The sequence below is a fragment of the Anabas testudineus genome, chromosome 18 (genome assembly GCF_900324465.2).
Source record: "Anabas testudineus chromosome 18, fAnaTes1.2, whole genome shotgun sequence".
Lineage (NCBI taxonomy): Eukaryota > Metazoa > Chordata > Actinopteri > Anabantiformes > Anabantidae > Anabas > Anabas testudineus.
This window is the reverse complement of record NC_046627.1, coordinates 24,226,863-24,245,815: the sequence shown is the minus strand read 5'-3', so window position 1 is coordinate 24,245,815 and position 18,953 is coordinate 24,226,863. Positions and strand designations below refer to the sequence as shown.

The following is an 18,953-nucleotide window of genomic DNA, read 5'->3' as shown; positions in this document are numbered from 1 at the left end:
GTCACTGAAGTAACTATAAACTGGCAGAAGTAATAAGAAACATAGATAGTAAACTTTTACTGACTGTAAGAGCAGAAATATTTGTGATGTACAGTTTCTTAATTCTCTGTAAGTCTCTGTAAATCTGATTGGTTCGTTTCCTCCACTGACAGAGACTTGGTCTGTTTCAGAATCACAGCTCTGTTATTCTCTCCTTAGTCAAGCTTATAGCTAAATATTTATTGTTTCATAAATCCTGTTTAATGTAAATCCATTTGAAACTGAATGACAATGTATTTCATTAACCAAACCAACAATAGTCTTATTAATAGAAACTCTGTGGTGACTCTATTAACAAGAACCATTCTCACACTGCTAAGACCAACACAACCTCCCCTTATAACATCAATGAGCAAGATCAAGGCTGTTTGAAAGGAGAATAGTTATGATTATCAGCATGGGGTCTGGCTGTCACGATCCTGCCCCGGTTTGTTTTATTGTCTCTCTCATACTCACCTGGCTGCTCACCTGTCACGCTGTTCCCCAGCTACTTCCTGTTGTGCCCGTATATGGACTGGTGGACTCTCTGTCCTCTGCCCTAATCACCTGATCTGTTCACATCTACAACTGCTTTTCTGACCCTGAAACCCGTTAGGCTCCATACACCCGTGAAGTTCTCACCTGGCTGCTTGTTTTTGGATTCACCTGTTGTGGACAGTGGACTCTGTCTGTCTGCTTTCTGGTATTGACCTCAGTCTTCTGTATAAGTTGGTTTGTCCTCTCAGTTGAAAGTCCTCACTGGGAATGAAAGCTACCTTTACAGCTGTAGAGCTGAACTCTGTCTAGCCAATAAACAACAACTAGTAGATTCACATTCTGTGACTACCCAGTTCATTTATTATAGGTTTGACCTTATGGTTAGGTAGAGTGGAGACTTTCTCTAAAGCTCGCTACTAAAAGCAATATGTGCAAAGCTACCGCCGGTTAATTGCAAATAGATATGAGAAAGTGGTTAGGAAGAGCGTCCTCATCAGGAATACGCCACAGCAGGGAGCGCCAAGCCCAGGCTAACGATTCAGCTGTGGAACAGATTGACCTCTGCAAGTCCCTCACATCTCTTTGGTAGTAAGAAGAGGTCATTCAAGTGGAAGCAGAATGCACTGTTACAAAACTCAGAGACACAAACAGATGGGAAAAGTGGGCCGACAGAAAGCTTCTGTCAGAACAGCACAGCATCCTCGAGAAAAGTCTACCAACAATACCTCTTGATGACAAAGTGAAAGAAGTTTGTTTGAGACCTTTGTAAATTTATTAAAAATAAAAAACAAAATAACTGCCTCAGCTTAATATTACGTTACAGAACCTTTTGCATCAATTACAGCCTTTTTACAGTCTTGTTGAGTATGATGCTACAAAGCTGGTCCATCTATTTATGAGTAGTTTCTTCTTCTTTGCAGAACCTCTCAAGCTCCATCAGGTTGGATGAGGAGATTTTTAGATCTCTCCAGAGATGTTTAGTCTCTATTAGTTGACCATAAAATCTGTTTCATGTGCCGTCTGTGAACAAAGGGAACATATTCAGCCATGAACCAATCTGAGATAGGTTCAAAGGTTACTGACCAGGAGGAGAAAGATGAGGAGGACATCTACGTCTGACACCAGAGACAGTCTCATCTCATTTGACCATTTTTACCAGAGCAGAGTAGGTTACTTAATAGCTAACAACACACAGATCAGTCGTTTGCAGTTCTTAGAAGAAATATTTAGTTGCAGAATAGGAAATGTGAGTAAATCTAACTTTAAAATTACAGAAGCACAAAAAAAAAAACAAGTAGGCACCCAGTCAGTAATATGGATGAAGTAAGTTTGACTTTAAGAAAGACGTTGGAATAGTTCAAATGATGTAGATCACAGCACAGATATGCTGCTATTGTTATCTTTATGATCTACATTCATGATCTGTTCTTTGGAAGTTGGGCCGGATCATCTTTAAAATAATATTTAAAAAGAGCTGTCATAAACTGGAGCCACAGAATAAGTCAAGAGACAATAATTAATGAAATATACAATGATATTTAATGCAATAGTAATATTGTAATAATATAATAATATTATAATGACTCTGCTTTTATACTTTGGTGTGAAAAATAACATTGACCTTTTGCTTTTTTTTTTAAGTTTTTGTGGCTCTTTTTTTTTTTGCTTTCTTCTACAGAGGAGCTTATTAAACATTTCCAGAGAAATTCATGTATATTTACCCACAGTACCAACACCCTGTTGTACTTATATTCTCTGCAAATATTTACACCTGCTTCACATGGGCTTTAGGACAAATGGTCAGTTCATCCATCCAATAAACAGCTTTCCTACCTACTTACATTTTATCATCCACTGGTTACAGTTTGTCTGATAGTGTAGTTCCCTTCAAAACTTAAGATATTCAGTAATAAATCCCACAGCGTATTAGACAGAGACAAAATATGTGACACCTTTTTTAAATTTCTCTTTACTATCGAGTCATGTGATCAAATGTGACAAAATTGGAAAAATCATAAAATGTTTCTCTGTGTTAGGTTTAATTTTTCCATCTATCCTTCATCTTTTATTCTTTATCTTTTCCTTTTTCATAATCTAATTCTTTTGATTTTCATCTAATTCTTTGGACTTTTGGTTTATCTGACTTTGACTCATTCACCACACGACTTCATGTAGTCATATATTTACAGCTCCTTTTATATTACAGTGGGTGGAGTGTGTTAAGATGTTTGTCTCAAACTAACAGAGGTCATTCTCAAAGGTATAAAGTCTGGTCTTGTCTTGTTCGACACTCACACAGAGGAAGACTGAAGCTCCACGCTGACACTGAGGAGACAGGTTCGCTTCAAGACTTTTTTTCCCGTCTACATTCATCGACAGCATGAATTACAGTTGTAGACGACATTATCACATGTTATATCTAGTTTAGTGTTCACATTCACATTACTAACATGTCTGTTTCTCTTTGATGAAGATAATTATCATCACCTCCACCATGAAGATGCTGACTGTGTCTCTGCTTGTCTGTGCCATGATGGCTCTGACCAGAGCTGCTGGTGAGTATTATTGAGAGCTAAGACCAGGAAAAGGCAACTTAAAATGATATAAAATTAGCACTTTCTGATGAGACATTTCTTCATTACTCATTTATAAATAATTTAAAAAACCAAAGTCCTTCATGAGAACAGTGTTTAGGATGCACAGTCGTCGTAAATCCTCCTTCAGAATGACACTTTTGTGTTTTCAGCAGTAGTTTTTCCTCTTTATGTTCTCTTGTTGGTTCTACTTGCTACTGCTGCAAATACATTTGCCCTTTGGAGATAATTAAGTTGTTTTTTGAATAATTTATTGACAAATTACCACCAAATGCTTGATTTAATTGCTGATTATCAAATGGGACAAGAGACCGAGCAACTTAAGTGTTATTGTGCACAGTGGTGGATCAACAGCAGATGATCTGAGTCACTAAGTGTTGTGTCAAACTTGCAGCTGTTCCACCAGCAGAGCTTGATACAAAGATCCAAGAAGGTAAGTTTTTGTTTAAGTGTTATTGTGCACGGTGCATCAATAGCAGTTGAGTTGATGCCATTTTTACCAGAGTAGAGTAGGTTACATAAAAGCTAATGACACTCAGATCAGTTGTTTGCAGTTCTTACAAGAAATATTTAGTTGCCGAATAGGAAATGTGAGTAAATGTAACTTTAAAATTACAGAAGCACGTTGGCAAAAAAGACAAGTAGGCACCCAGTCAGTAATATGGATGTTCACAAAGTTAAGTAAGTTTGACTTTAAGAAAGATGTTGGAATAGTTCAAATGATGTAGATCAATAAACTATCTTAACTAAGAAAACTTCATTATGAAAAAATATGTTGACTTTACTTATAATAAATAGTTTGATTTTACTTAAAAAAATCTATTTCCTACAGACAAAAGAGTTAGCATGTCACAATTATAGGTCTTATAGCTGAGAGCTGTGGACATTTGTAGTTATATCAGAGACTTCCCAGAATCTTTACATCCCAGTAACTATATACTATATGTTATACTAATATAACACTGAGCCCACCCTAGACAAATTAATTGGCACAGATATGCTGCTATTGTTAACTTTATGATCCACATTCATGATCTCTTGTTTGAAACTTGAACCCGATCTTTTGTGATCCAACGTGGATCAACAGCAGTTGAGTTGAGTAACCAAGTGTCACCAGCTGTTCCACCAGCAGAGCCTGATACAAAGATCCAAGAAGGTAAGCTGGTCATTTTTTGCGTGTTCTGATTATGTTTTACTGCTGCACTTTTTACATTTTGGTTCACTCTCACCGCTCTTGAACTTCACATCCAGAGGTTTTGATAAACTGTCTCATCAATGCATTAATAAAACTGGTTCTTCCATAGATCAGAGTCACGCAATCAAGAGGGCAGCATCCTGTCCCAGTGGTTGGACTGCTAACAATGGTCGCTGTTTCCTCTACGTTCCAACAGAGATGACTTGGGCTGATGCTGAGGTAAAACCATTGTAATCTGGATTTAGTGTAAAATTTAATTAATTAATCATTACAATAGATTTAGAAAGTTTGACATAGGTGGCAGACTGGAGCACCTTTAGTGAAATGAGCAAAACTTTGTTTAGACTAATATTCTTTATAATGAATTAGTGCCAAATAAACACCTTTAATCGAGGACACAGCTCCAAATTCTCTGTTTTTCTTGTTTCTGTAGAAAAACTGTCTGTACCATGGTGGAAACCTTGTATCAGTGCACAGCTTTGAAGAGCATCATGTGATTCAGAGTATGATACTGAAGCTCACTCATGCATATCCACTGACTTGGATCGGAGGCTCCGATGCAGAACAGGTACAGTTACCAAATAATACATATGTCGAACCCTTTCATGCATAAGTTATGAGAACCTTACTCAAATTGTTTTTATGAACTTATTTTTGAAGTAGTTACAAAAAAAATAATACATTTGATGTTTTCATATAAAAAAAAACATTAATAATACTGATCTGATGTTTTCTCGCATTTTAATACTTTTCAAAATGTTGAACCTATGAAATTTCTGGATTTTTTAACACACAGAGAAACACTGTCTTTGGCTCTAGTAACACGAACCCATGCATATACAAGAGAACAGCTTTTGAGTAGCTGTCCACTGTAGGGACCACTATGCAGGAAAGGGTTAAAACATACAAGCAATTGAAATCCCCTGTCGTTTTCTAGGAGGGCACTTGGTTTTGGAGTGATGGTACAGCTTTCAGGCTTCACCACTGGGCTCCTGGACAGCCTGATAACATGGCAGCAAACAAGGCATTAGCACACTGTTTGCTGATGAATTCTGGAGGTAAATTCATTTTTTAATTTGAACATTTTAGTTGGAACTCAGTTTATAATGCAATTTGCAATTAGAAAAAATGTCTTCCTTTTTATTTTGAAAGGCTTAAAAAAAAACAAGGCTTGTATTTTGAAAGTCTCAATGCTTGAGTGCAGATTTTTGTCATAGTTATCAGAGGCTTGCAGTAACTTTCGATCATCAACAACACTTTAGAACATCTGTTTTTCCCTGGATAAGTGACAACATAAAGTAACGTAACTGGTAATGACAAGTCGATAAAGTGAAGCTTGTAACGTTTTAGTGACTTTAGTAACTACCCATAAACAAATCCAGTGCTGTAGAAGAGCAAAAAAAAACATGTATGAGCCATGTGTGAGTTACATTGTTGTTTGACCTCCTTGTGTGTGTTTGTTTAAACCTTCAAATTTACACAATTTATGCCAACAACCTTTTAATGTTTTTTTACAGATCTGAAGAAATTTGACGATCAGCCCTGCTCTTACAAAAAACCATCTGTTTGCGCCAAAAAGCAATGATCGGACAAATGGAGTTATGTAAACTGATGATTATTTGTGTATCTCCATCTTTTCTGCAGTAATCCATGTTTCTTTCACTGCTTTAGAAACAGTCATTTAGTTCTTCACTCTTAAATAAAGAAGCTCAAGCATTGAAAAACAGCTGTTCTGTGATTCTCACTCTTCACCTGCCAGAAGCACCTCCACCTTTCCTTTTGTACGCCGCTGGTGTCCACATAACCTTACTGTTGGGTTGCTTTGGTTTTGTGTCCGCAGGGTGTCTTAAAGGGCCTACCGTACCTATAAACAGTTCCGGGTGGAGACATAGTCCTGAGATACCCAGTTAGCTGAGTAACCGTGGTTCTCTCTCTCCAGCTCATACGACACTATGAGACACATTCCAATCAAACAAGCAGTGTGCACAGGCCTCCACGGTCGCTTCATAGCCTCCCCTGAGGCTGTGTGGCTGGGCAACCTGTGTGTCCTAAAGAATATCCTCGCACCTGACCTCGGGAGGTCCGGGGGAAGAGATAGGGTCTCACTCCGAGTTATCCCGGCTAACAGGATCATTCTCTTGTATATATGAAGGTTAGGGTTAATGTTAGTTAGTTAGAATGTTAAAACATGAGAAAACATCAGAACAAGAAACAGAAACAAGAAAAGCAGAGACTGTGGAGCTGTGTCCTCGGGTTGAAGGCATTAGTTTGGCACTTAGTCTAAACAAGTTAGACTAACTTTTGCTCATTTCACTAAAGGTGCTCCAGTCTGCCACCCATGTGAAACTTTCTAAATCCATTGTAATGAATAATTCATCAAATTTTACACTGAATTCAGATTACAATGGTTTTAACTCAGCATCAGCCCAAGTCATCTCTGTTGGATTATAGAGGAAACAGCGGCCATTGTAATCCGTCCAACCACTGGGACAGGATGCTGCCCTCTTGATTACATGACTCTGATCTAAGGAAGAACCAGTTTTATTAATGCACTGGTGAGACAGTTTGACAAAACCTCTGAATGTGAAGAAAAAAAACTGCTGGGGTTATTACAATATTATTATATTATATTATTACAATATTACCATTGCATTAAATATCATTGCATATATAATTAATTATTGTCTTTAACAGGACGTTGGTAACTTGTCTTATTCTGTGGCTGCCAGTTTATGACACCTCTATTTTAATATTACTTTACAAAAGATCGGTTTCAAGTTTCAAACAAGAGATCATGAATGTGGATCATAAAGATAACAATAGCAGCATATCTGTGCTAAATAATTTGTCCAGGGTGGGCTCAGTGTTATATTAGCATATAGTCACTGGGATGTCAAGATTCTGGGAAGTCTCTGATATAACTACAAATGTCCACGGCTCTCAGCTATAAGACCTATAATTGTGACATGCTAACTGTTATCACACTGATAAACATGTAACATAGACTGATAAAAAAATATCCTTTTTGATCGATTTTAAAACATTAGGGAGCTTTTATAATGCAGATCAAACAAAACTAGTCCTTGTATGAACTATTTACTCTTTTGTCTGTAGTAAAGTTTTTTAAGTAAAATCAAACAATTTATTATAAGTAAAGTCAACATATTCTTTCATAATGAAGTTTTTTTAATTATGATAGTTCTGTGATCTACATCATTTGAACTATTCCAACGTCTTTCTTAAAGTCAAACTTACTTCACTTTGTGAACATCCATTTTACTGACTGGGTGCCTACTTGTTTTTTTTCAAATGTGCTTCTTTAATTTTAAAGTTACATTTACTCACATTTCCTATTCGGCAACTAAATATTTCTTGTAAGAACTGCAAACGACTGATCTGAGTGTCATTAGCTTTTATGTGACCTACTCTACTCTAATGGTAAAAATAGTAAAAATGGCATCAAATGAGATGAGACTGTCTCTGGTGTCAGACGTAGATGTCCTCCTCATCTTTCTCCTCCTGGTCAGTAACCTTTGAACCTATCTCAGATTGGTCCGTGGCTGAATATGTTCTTTTGTTCACACACAGCACATGAAGCTGATTTATGGTCAACTAGTAGAGTACTAGACACCTGAACATTAGATTGGCTATCAGAGCAGCAGCGCTGCCTTCTGATGACTCCAACTAACATACTGTACTTGTACTTGTGTGAATGCTACGCGAGGCCTTTTGAATTTAGCATTTATTCAGCATCAATGTTATTTTCAGTGCTTTCAACCAGTTCTTACAGCAGCTTTATTGTTGGCTTTACATGAGTTAGTTACAGTTTCTAATCTGCTGTGAGGCCTTTTGTAGCTGACAAAGCTCCACCAGTGTCAGCTACAAATAACGAACAAATCTTTTTGCTTTATACCTTAAAATTAATTTTAAACTTAATACATTTTCTATATTTTTGTGCACACCAGCTTCCTCTGTGTCCTGTGAGGATTTTCTCCAAGGCTGGTGAAGTCGTCAGCCACGGATGAAACAGGCTGAAACCCAGCACAGTTGAGAAAATCCTGTTTTTGAATGAAAATCAGTGAATTGTCTCCCATGCATTCATTTTAGCTTGGCCTTGTTTTACAAGCACACTCCTCTACACAAGGTAACACAAGCACTTCTCACATAAATTATCACAAATTGTTTTGTTTTACGCTTTTTATAATACACATATTGAAGTATAACAAGGACAAGGAGAGTGGTTGAAGCAGATGATATACTTGCAGTGCACCACCAGATGTCCCTGTTCTGTGTGGTTTCAAAGCCCTGCAACTTTAGTTCATTTTCTGGCACGATCAGATGAACCCCGTCGGACTGATTATCTTTTATGATCTCTGCCTGACCGAGAACCTGTCTATGCCGGACTCTCCCTCGTTGGACCTGCCTTCTGTCCTGACCACCCTCTGCTAACCTCCAGTACCCTGAGTGTTTTCCTCTCTGAACTGTATCACTCCTGGCTCTGTCTCCCAGGATAGTAATCACATTCCCTACTACTCTCCATATCCAGCCCTTCAATCCCATCCAGCCTAGTTAACACTAACCTTTTACCCCACTCTCCTTTCCCATCCACACCTTTACCACTTCATATTTCATATCAGATCCCAAAACTCTACACTTAACCCTCTTTTTTACAAGTGTTATGCACCCACCAGCCACTCGATCATTCTTGTCACACCTGACAGCAATGTATCCACTGACACTAAAATCTCTCTTTCACAGTTGTACCTCCTACATCTCAGCATAACATGTTCCACTGTTCCGAGACCATCTCTCCACCTGGAACTATTTGCAAAGGTGAACCGAAGGAACCGCCAGTGGCCGGGCCAGATGATGATGTGGAAGTAGGCTTCTTTAAGGTCCACTCCCGGGGCATGGTAAGCATCCTGCACCTCAGGTCTGAGGAAGCACTTAAGGTCACTGAGGTCCAGGATTGGGTGGAGACCGCTGTCCTTCTTGGGAACCAGCAAGTAACATGAGAAGAAGCCTGCGGAGGCATCCTCCACCGACACGACCGACTAGCGACAAGGCCTGTAAACACTGGATCTGGAGAAGAGCCACTGCCATAGCTGAAAACTACCGATAGGAGAGGCCAGCCTGACCAAGGGACTAGTAATTTAGTCACTTCGACCCTCCCAAAACTCTGGGAGAACCAAGGAGGAGAAAAAACCAGGGGAAATCCACCAGTCTGACAGGGAAAACTGGCCTGACCCCCAGCAGACAAGGGCTAAAGTCGCCAACGGTGACTTCTCATGCCACTTCCACTAGCCCACTACACACACAAAGACCGTTGAGGGATCGCTCACCCATGCCAGGAGGAGAACAGACCGGCGAATAGGCGCAATAAGTTCGTTTGTTGGCAGCAATGCAAAAGAGGAAAAAGATAGTCTTGGAGTTGCAGGGTGGGAGTTGAGCTCTGGTTCTGACGAGCAGAAACCCCTGGTGATCGAGTTAGCTAACGTAACTCTGTGAAACGTCACCATTTTTAGTCAGAAGGAGGGCGATATTTAAATTAACATTCAGAAGCAGAGAAGGGTAGAAGACGGAGAAGACGAACGTTCAACTCAGAGACTTTTTGGATGGTGAAGTATCCAGGTTAAGGTGGGCCGGGGTCATCCAGCAAATCTGATGTAGATAATGGAACTTCCTAAGGAAGCATAATTAGTCCAACTTTATTTTTGGCTCTGATTAATATATTATATATTGTGACGAGCCTCAGAGTGAACAACTCTTTTTATTTTTCTATGAAATAACACACAGTGACAACAGGTCTCAGATCCCCATTCAGTCACTCCCGGAAGCAGTAAATCTCCCGCCTGTTTCTCCCGGGTTCCCTCTTCCTCACCCCCCGGAAGCACACCTGACATCACACAACTATATACACTACAAAATAAAAGAACCAATTAGAAGAACCACATAACACATAACAAGAACTGGAACAGTCAAACACCAACAGAACAATGTGCCCCACCTCTGGGTCGCTACACAGCCCCCCGCTAAGAGGTTTAAGTGTCCCCACTAACCTCCATGCAACAAAGTCCCTCAAATGATCAGGCCGGCGCCGTTGACGCGCCGGTCTCTCCTGATCCCCACCCCCAGCGTCATACGCTCTTTTCTGTTTGACCCCAGCGTCCTTCTGTGCGCGTCGGGTCAAATCATGCACCAGTCTGAGTCTCTCTCTAAAGCGCCTGTAGTAGTCCATCTCTGGGCCGCCAGCGAGCTCCGGTTCTGGTGGCGATCCAAAGACCAAGTGGGGTGCGGAGCTCTCTGCCAAACATCACTGCAGCAGGGGTGCACTGGCTGGACTCCTGTACAGCAGTCCGGTATGACCAGAGGACCAGAGGCAGGTGCTGATCCAAATCTCGCTGGTGATGGCTGGGCAGGATGGCAAGCTGGGTGGCCAGGGTGCGGTTGAAACGCTCCACCAGCTCGTCGCTCTGTGGGTGAAGTGGAGTGCTCCGTGTTTTCCTCACTCCCATCCTCTGGCACACCTCACTAAACAGCCGGCTCTCGAAGTTAAGCCCCTGGTCACTATGGAGCTCTGCAGGAACCCCAAACCCCAAACATCTCCTTCACCAATTTCTGTGCTGATGTGATGGCGCTCAGGTCCGGCCATACGCCTCTGGCCACTTAGTGAAATAATCCATTGCAACGAGGACGTAGCGGTTACCGGACTCTGTGTGGGGAAACGGCCCTAGAATGTCCACCCCGACGCTCTCCATCGGGGCTCCTCAGACGGCGAATCCTTTTGGTGTTTCCGTAGTGACCAGCCCCTGTCGTTCCATGGACCAGTTGGAGGACCTCGGGCCGCAGGGTGCGAGGAACCAGAAGCTGCAGCTTGTCCAACCCCCAGTCTTGCGCTCGCCACCGTTGGTACAGCACGCCGTCATGAAGCTCCAAGTTGCCCCACTGGGAATGGAGGACCTTCACCTCAGGCTCCTCTGCAGACACTGCTGGCCAGTCTGGACGCTGCTGAGCTTCCAGCCAGCCTCTCACCATTAATAGCACAGGATCGGCCCCCTGGTGATGGCGTAACTGTTCCCCAGTGGACAGCTGCTCTGCCTCTGCGCTGTCGACTCCTAGGCGGGTGGTGGCTGCCTCGGGTCCCCGCTCCCTCTCCTCCTGACGCTGGCAGTGACGACACTCCTCTGCAGCGCAGGGTCGCCTGGAGAGGGCATCGGCGTTGCAGGCGCTGGACCACTCGAAACGCTTGCCCTTCTCTGTCAGCCGATGCAGCGGGCTGGCGATAGTGGCGAAGCCCCGGAGGAACCTCCGGTAATAGAAGGCTGGCCCCAGGAAGCTCCTCAGCTCACTGGCGGTGGTGGGCGTCGGCCAGTCCTGGACTGCCGATACCTTGGCCGGATCTGTGGACACCCCGTGTGCGCTGACCACGTGCCTCAGGAACGCCGTTTCTCTGGCCAGCAGATTGCACTTTGCCGGGTTCAGCCGGAGCCCAGCCTGACGGATGACGGTGAAGACCTCCTGCAGGTTTGCAAGCGCACCCTCAAAGTCTCTGGCGTGCACTAACAGATCGTCCAGATACACCACACAGCGGCTCCGGGGAATGTCTTTCAGCACCCGCTCCATGAGGCTCTCAAAGGTGGCGGGGGCGTTACACAGTCCACATGGCATGACCCAGAACTGCCACAGTCCCTGGCCGATGGTGAAAGCCGTTTTGGCTCGAGCCTCCGGGGCCAGCTCCACTTGCCAGTAACTACTCCTCAGGTCCAGGGAGCTGAACCAACATGACCATGCCACATAATCCAGAGCGTCATCGATGCGGGGTAGTGGATAAGAGTCATTTAGAGTGACGGCGTTAAGGCGTCTGTAGTCCACACAGAGCCACCAGCCACCCCCTTTCTTCCTCACCATCACCACTGGGGCCGCCCAGGGGCTGTCCGACGGCTGATGCCGTTCGCGGCCATGGCGGTGATCAGCTCCGCTGCCGCTTGGCGTTTGGAGAGAGGCAGCCGGTGGGGTCGCAGGCGGATGGGCTGGGCCTCACCGGTGTTGATGTGGTGTTGCACCAGCCCTGTTCTGGTGCAATCTTCATCACATGCAGCAAAAATGTCCACAAACTCCGCTAACAACTGCTGTAGCTGCTCTCTCTGCTGCTCTCCCAGATGTGCTCCGCTCCGCTGACCCAGCTCCCTCACAGCGTCGGCGGTCTCTGTTGTCGGGATGCTGGCTGATGGAGGTGACGGCTTGAGTGCGTTGGCCTCAGCGCGCCGATGAGCCCGGTTTGATGCTCCCTATCCGGCCCGACTGAAGTGGCACGGTCTCCGTGCCGAAGCATAGGGCGAGCCCCGACACGTCAACAGGCGCACCCCAGCAGGTTAGCAGGTCCAGGCCGATGATGCAGTCGTCGCAGATGTCAGCAAGCCAAAACTCATGGCTCACCTCCAATGGTGAGCCATGAGTTTTCATTTTGGGAGTGAACAGAGTTGTCAGAATGCTGGTTTGTAATCTATTAATAAAGTTTGACCGACCGATCTGACTGTTTTGTTTACATTCCCTTTAGCGCAGCTCCATCTAATGTTGCATAACGTAACCCCAGCCTCTACTGTAGCGTCTATTCTAGGCGCCTTATAATGCGGAAAATACGGTAAATGTAACTTTAAAATTACAGAAGCACATTGTCAAAAGAAAAACAAGTAGGCACCCAGTCAGTAATATGGATGTTCACAAAGTGAAGTAAGTTTGACTTTAAGAAAGACGTTGGAATAGTTCAAATGATGTAGATCACAGCACAGATATGCTGCTGTTGTTATCTTTATGATCTACATTCGTTATCTGTTCTTTGGAAGTTAGGCCGGATCTTTTGTAAATTAATATTTAAATAGAGGTGTCATAAACTGGAGCCACAGAATAAGACAATTTAACAACGCCCTGGTAAAGAAATATACAATGATATTTAATGCAATAGTAATATTGTAATAATATAACAATATAACAGTATAATATAATGTAATAATATTATAATGACTCTGCTTTGATACTTTGCTGTTTGCCAGTGAAAAATAACATTGACCTTTTTTTTTTTTTTTTTTTTTTTTTTGTGGAGAAATTCATGTATATTTACCCACAGTACCAACACCCTGTTGTACTTATATTCTCTGCAAATATTTACACCTGCTTCACATGGGCTTTGGGACAAATGGTCAGTTCATCCATCCAATAAACAGCTTTCCTACCTACTTACATTTTATCATCCACTGGTTACAGTTTGTCTGATAATGTTGTTCCCTTCAAAACTTAAGATATTCAGTAATAAATCCCACAGCGTATTAGACAGAGACAAAATATGTGACACCTTTTTTAAATTTCTCTTTACTATTGAGTCATGTGATCAAATGTGACAAAATTGGAAAAATCATAAAATGTTTCTCTGTGTTAGGTTTAATTTTTCCATCTATCCTTCATCTTTTATTCTTTATCTTTTCCTTTTTCATAATCTAATTCTTTTGATTTTCATCTAATTCTTTGGACCTTTGGTTTATCTGATTTCGACTCATTCACCACACGACTTCACATGTAGCCATATCATTTACAGCTCCTTATATATTACAGTGGGTGGAGTGTGTTAAGATGTTTGTCTCAAACTAACAGAGGTCATTCTCAAAGGTATAAAGTCTGGTCTGTGTCTTGTTCGACACTCACACAGAGGAAGACTGAAGCTCCACGCTGACACTGAGGAGACAGGTTCGCTTCAAGACGATTTTTCCCGTCTACATTCAGACATCGACAGCATGAATTACAGTTGTAGACGACATTATTATATGTTATATCTAGTGTAGTGTTCACATTCACATTACTAACATGTCTGTTTCTCTTTGATGAAGATAATTATCATCACCTCCACCATGAAGATGCTGACTGTGTCTCTGCTTGTATGTGCCATGATGGCTCTGACCAGAGCTGCTGGTGAGTATTGTTCACAGCTAAGACCAGGAAAAGGCAACTTAAAATGAAATAAAATGAGCACTTTCTGATGAGACATTTCTTTTTTAATAATTTATAAACAATTTAAAAGATCAAAGTCCTTCATGAGAACAGCGTTTAGGATGCACAGTCGTCGTAAATCCTCCTTCAGAATGACACTTGTGTTTTCAGCAGTAGTTTTTCCTCTTTATGTTCTCTTGTTTGTTCTACTTGCTACTGCTGCAAATACATTTGCACTTTGAGGATAATCAAGTTTTTTTTTTTTATAATTCATTGACAAATTACCACCAAATGCTTGATTTAATTGCTGATTATCAAATGGGACAAGAGACCGAGCAACTTAAGTGTTATGGTGCACGGTGGTGGATCAACAGCAGATGATCTGAGTCACTAAGTGTTGTGTCAAACTTGCAGCTGTTCCACCAGCAGAGCTTGATACAAAGATCCAAGAAGGTAAGTTTTTGTTTAAGTGTTATTGTGCACGGTGCATCAATAGCAGTTGAGTTGATGCCATTTTTACCAGAGTAGAGGAGGTTACTTAATAGCTAACAACACACAGATCAGTTGTTTGCAGTTCTTAGAAGAAATATTTAGTTGCCGAATAGAAAATGTGAGTAAATGTAACTTTAAAATTACATAAGCACATTGGTAAAAAAAAAAACACAAGTAGGCACCCAGTCAGTAATATGAATGTTCACAAAGTTAAGTAAATTTGACTTTAAGAAAGACGTTGGAATAGTTAAAATGATGTAGATCACAGAACTATCTTAACTAAGAAAACTTCATTAGGAAAAAATATGTTGACTTTACTTATAATAAATAGTTTGATTTTACTTAAAAAATCTATTTCCTACGGACAAAAGAGTAAATAGTTCATACAAGGACTAGTTTTGTTTGATCTGCGTTATAAAAGCTCCCTAATTTTTTAAAATCGATCCAAAAGGATATTTTTATCAGTCTAGGTTGTATGTTTATCAGTGTGATAACAGTTGGCATCTCATAACTATAGGTCTTATAGCTGAGAGCTGTGGACATTTGTAGTTATATCAGAGACTTCCCAGAATCTTTACATCCCAGTAACTATATACTATATGTTATACTAATATAACACTGAGCCCACCCTAGACAAATTAATTGGCACAGATATGCTGCTATTGTTATCTTTATGATCCACATTCATGATCTCTTGTTTGAAACTTGAACCCGATCTTTTGTGATCCAACGTGGATCAACAGCAGTTGAGTTCAGTTACCAAGTGTCACCAGCTGTTCCACGAGCAGAGCCTGATACAAAGATCCAAGAAGGTAAGCTGGTCATTTTTTGTTTCTTAGCGTGTTCTGATTATGTTTTACTTCTGCACTTTTTACATTTTGGTTCACTCTCACCACTCTTGAGCTTCACATCCAGAGGTTTTGTGAAATTGTCTCATCAATGCATTAATAAAACTGGTTCTTCCATAGATCAGAGTCACGCAATCAAGAGGGCAGCATCCTGTCCCAGTGGTTGGACTGGTTACAATGGCCGCTGTTTCCTCTACGTTCCAACAGAGATGACTTGGGCTGATGCTGAGGTAAAACCATTGTAATCTGGATTCAGTGTAAAATTGTCATGTGCTGGAGGAAGGACTCCATGGCCAGAGATACAAAGGACAGAACTGAGTAGTAAACCTTTCCTTGCAACGACAGATCAACAGTAAATCGGTGAAGTCAGCAGTTACTAGATGGGGGGAGATGACATAGGATGAGTATGGTGGTGTGGGTTGAAACCGGAAGTGACGAGAAACCAAGATGGCCGACAAACGGCGAGCACATGGAACAAAATGGAGGACAATGGAGATGGTTAATAGTGGCAACCCGTGAAGAGTATCCAGCAGTGTAAACAGAGTATTGCAGAAGTAGAATGACAGTCACTGTACGTGATAAAAACCAAAGTCCAAAACACAGCGTGGGTGAACAGTCTATGGTGACGAATAAGGCAGTCCAAACAATAAATCCGAAAGGCCAAACTCAGAGGTCGAGGGTTGTCCAAGTCATACACGATAAGGCGGTTCAGAGAAAGGTCCGGCAGGCAAAATCCACAACAGAAGGACAATCCAGGTCGAAGCACAAAAGCGGTCCAAGCAGTCAGAGCAGGGAAGGGGACAACAGGGGAAGAAACCGAACAGAGGGAAAACTCCCTGAACCAGAGGGGAAGCAGGGTCAGGTCAGGCTGGTCCAGCGAGGGGGAATTCAGGGTAGACAGGGACAGGCCTGGTACCATGAGCAGGGGAGAAAGACAGGGGAGAAACAGAACTCACAGTACCAGGGGATCAGGCAAGAGACAGGGTCCAGAACAGGCAGAGTCTGAAAAATCCAAACAGTCCAATCACGATGCAGGATAGTGTCCGGGTAGGGAGAACAAACTATCTGGCAGGGGAAACAGGTGAGCAGGCCGGTATTTATAGTGTGGGGGAGCCAGGTGTGACCAATGAGGTGAGTGTATGTGACCAGACCGGGAAAGGGAAACAGAAAACCGACAAAATAAAAGCACGGCAGGAAGCACTGGCAGCAACGAGGCTGGAACCATGACAAAAATGTAATTGATTATTCATTAAATGGATTTAGAAAGTTTGACATAGGTGGCAGACTGGAGCACCTTTAGTGAAATGAGCAAAACTTTGTTTAGACTAATATTCTTTATAATGAATTAGTGCCAAACAAACACCTTTAATCAAGGACACAGCTCCAAAGTCTCTGTTTTCCTTGTTTCTGTAGATATACTGTCTGTACCATGGTGGAAACCTTGTATCAGTGCACAGCTTTGAAGAGCATCATGTGATTCAGAGTATGATACTGAAGCTCACTCATTCATATCCACTGACTTGGATCGGAGGCTCCGATGCACAACAGGTACAGTTACCAAATAATACATATGTCGAACCCTTTCATGCAAGACTTATGACAATCTCAGTCTAATAGTTTTTATGAACCTATTTTTCAAGTAGTTACAATAAAATATATATATATTTGATGTTTTTATAAAAAAAAAAACATTAATAGTACTGATCTGATGTTTTCTTGCATTTTAATACTTTTCAAAATGTTGAACCTATGAAGTTTCTGGATTTTTTACAAAACAGAGAAACACTGTCCTTGGCTCTAGTAACACGAACCCATGCATATACAAGAGAACAGCTTTTGAGTAGCTGTCCACTGTAGTGACCACAATGCAGAAAAGGGTTAAAACATACAAGCAATTGAAATCCTCTGTCACTTTCTAGCGGGGCACTTGGTTTTGGAGTGATGGTACAGCTTTCAAGCTTCAATACTGGGCTCCAGGACAGCCTGATAACATGGGATCAGCACACTGTTTGCTGATGAACTTTGGAGGTAAATTCAAATTTTGATAAACATTTTAGTTTTTTATGTTGGAGCAGGGTTTGATGTTGACTAAATAGGAGCAGGCACATCACCTCTGTTGTTGATGCATAATAATACAATTTGAAATTAGAAAAAATATCCTCCTTTTATTTGGAAAAGCTTAAAAAACAAGGCTTTTATTTTGAATGTCTCAATGCTGCAGGACACTGTTCAAACTGTTCAGATCAAATATCTTTCCAAACTACCCATAATTCAACATATCCTGCAGTGTAGAAGACAAGAGCTACTCTCTCCATTCTTTAACATTTAATTTCAAATAGAAGACAACTTCCATTGACAGAGCCAAAAAAATAAACATGTATGATCCATTTGTGAGTTATATGTTTGTTTGACTTCCTTGTGTGTGTTTGTTTAAACCTTGAATTATATACACAATTCATGCCTAACAATGTTAACAATATTTTAATGTTTTTTCCACAGATCTAAAGAAATTTGACGATCAGCCCTGCTCTTACAGAAAAGCATCTGTTTGCGCCAAAAAGCAATAATCGGAGAAATGGAGTTATGTAAACTGATGATTATTTGTGTATCTCCATCTTTTCTGCAGTAATCCATGTTTCTTTCACTGCTTTAGAAACACAGTCATTTAGTTCTTCACTCTTAAATAAAGACGCTCCAGCATTGAAAAACAGCTGTTTGTGAGTCTCACTCTTCACACCCGCCAGAAGCATAAACCTTTTTACACACACACACTACAATTTAATCCCCATTACATGGAGATTCATTTCCATTACAGAAATGCAGTTTTTGATCAGCAGGACAATAGTTATTTAAAAAATGTACAAACTTTATTTTTCATTTGTTAAAGACTCTGTGAAAATATAAAGTCAAGCTGAAGTTAAATAGTTCTTTTACTCTGCTACAGCAAACACTTCAGACATATTAACAAAAAAAGGTAGAAAAAATAGATATTGGAAACTAATAAACTAATTTATGTAAGTAGGGAGGCTTTTAGAATCTGACCCTTTCATGCATCAGTTATGAGAACCTCAGTCAACAAGTGTGTTATTATTCCTCTTTAGGCAATTGAAAATCTTTTTATGAGCCTAATTTTCATGGAGTTACAAAAATAGATATATGTTTGTTGTTTTACATTAATAGTACTGACCTGGCTTTGTACCTCTGGCCACCCAGGGTAGTGTCTGAGGCCAGAACGACCTCCTCCTGCCTGGCGTAGTGCTCTAGGGAGCAGACCGATGCTGCCAGTAGTACCAGGTCCCTGTTCACCTGTTGCTCCAGGAAACAGCTTGC

At 41.3% G+C, this 18,953-nt stretch overlaps 2 protein-coding genes across 2 annotated transcripts; both read left to right on the top strand.

Moving 5' to 3' along the window:
- Nucleotides 1-2,986: 2,986 nt before the first annotated feature.
- LOC113157806 (type-2 ice-structuring protein-like) lies at nucleotides 2,987-5,890 on the top strand. Its single transcript, XM_026353427.1, has 5 exons — nucleotides 2,987-3,071; nucleotides 4,415-4,524; nucleotides 4,739-4,873; nucleotides 5,243-5,363; nucleotides 5,823-5,890. Exons 1-5 carry the CDS (start codon nucleotides 3,011-3,013, stop codon nucleotides 5,888-5,890), a joined length of 495 nt encoding a protein of 164 aa, XP_026209212.1. The 5' UTR covers nucleotides 2,987-3,010.
- An 8,314-nt stretch (nucleotides 5,891-14,204) lies between these two features.
- On the top strand, nucleotides 14,205-18,190 carry LOC113157805 (type-2 ice-structuring protein-like). The gene is made up of 5 exons (XM_026353426.1): nucleotides 14,205-14,265; nucleotides 15,744-15,853; nucleotides 17,037-17,171; nucleotides 17,543-17,651; nucleotides 18,123-18,190. The coding sequence occupies exons 1-5, from the start codon at nucleotides 14,205-14,207 to the stop codon at nucleotides 18,188-18,190; spliced, it is 483 nt and encodes a 160-aa protein (XP_026209211.1).
- Nucleotides 18,191-18,953: the final 763 nt, after the last annotated feature.

Bases quoted from the DNA above. Each gene is read 5' to 3' on its own strand.
- LOC113157806 (XM_026353427.1), top strand. From the start codon at position 3,011: ATGAAGATGCTGACTGTGTCTCTGCTTGTCTGTGCCATGATGGCTCTG. The intron at 3,072-4,414 runs GTGAGTATTATT...GTTCTTCCATAG, and splicing joins GGCTCTGACCAGAGCTGCTG to ATCAGAGTCACGCAATCAAG. The intron at 4,874-5,242 runs GTACAGTTACCA...GTCGTTTTCTAG, and splicing joins GAGGCTCCGATGCAGAACAG to GAGGGCACTTGGTTTTGGAG.
- LOC113157805 (XM_026353426.1), top strand. From the start codon at position 14,205: ATGAAGATGCTGACTGTGTCTCTGCTTGTATGTGCCATGATGGCTCTG. The intron at 15,854-17,036 runs GTAAAACCATTG...TTGTTTCTGTAG, and splicing joins TGACTTGGGCTGATGCTGAG to ATATACTGTCTGTACCATGG. The intron at 17,652-18,122 runs GTAAATTCAAAT...TTTTTTCCACAG, and splicing joins TTTGCTGATGAACTTTGGAG to ATCTAAAGAAATTTGACGAT.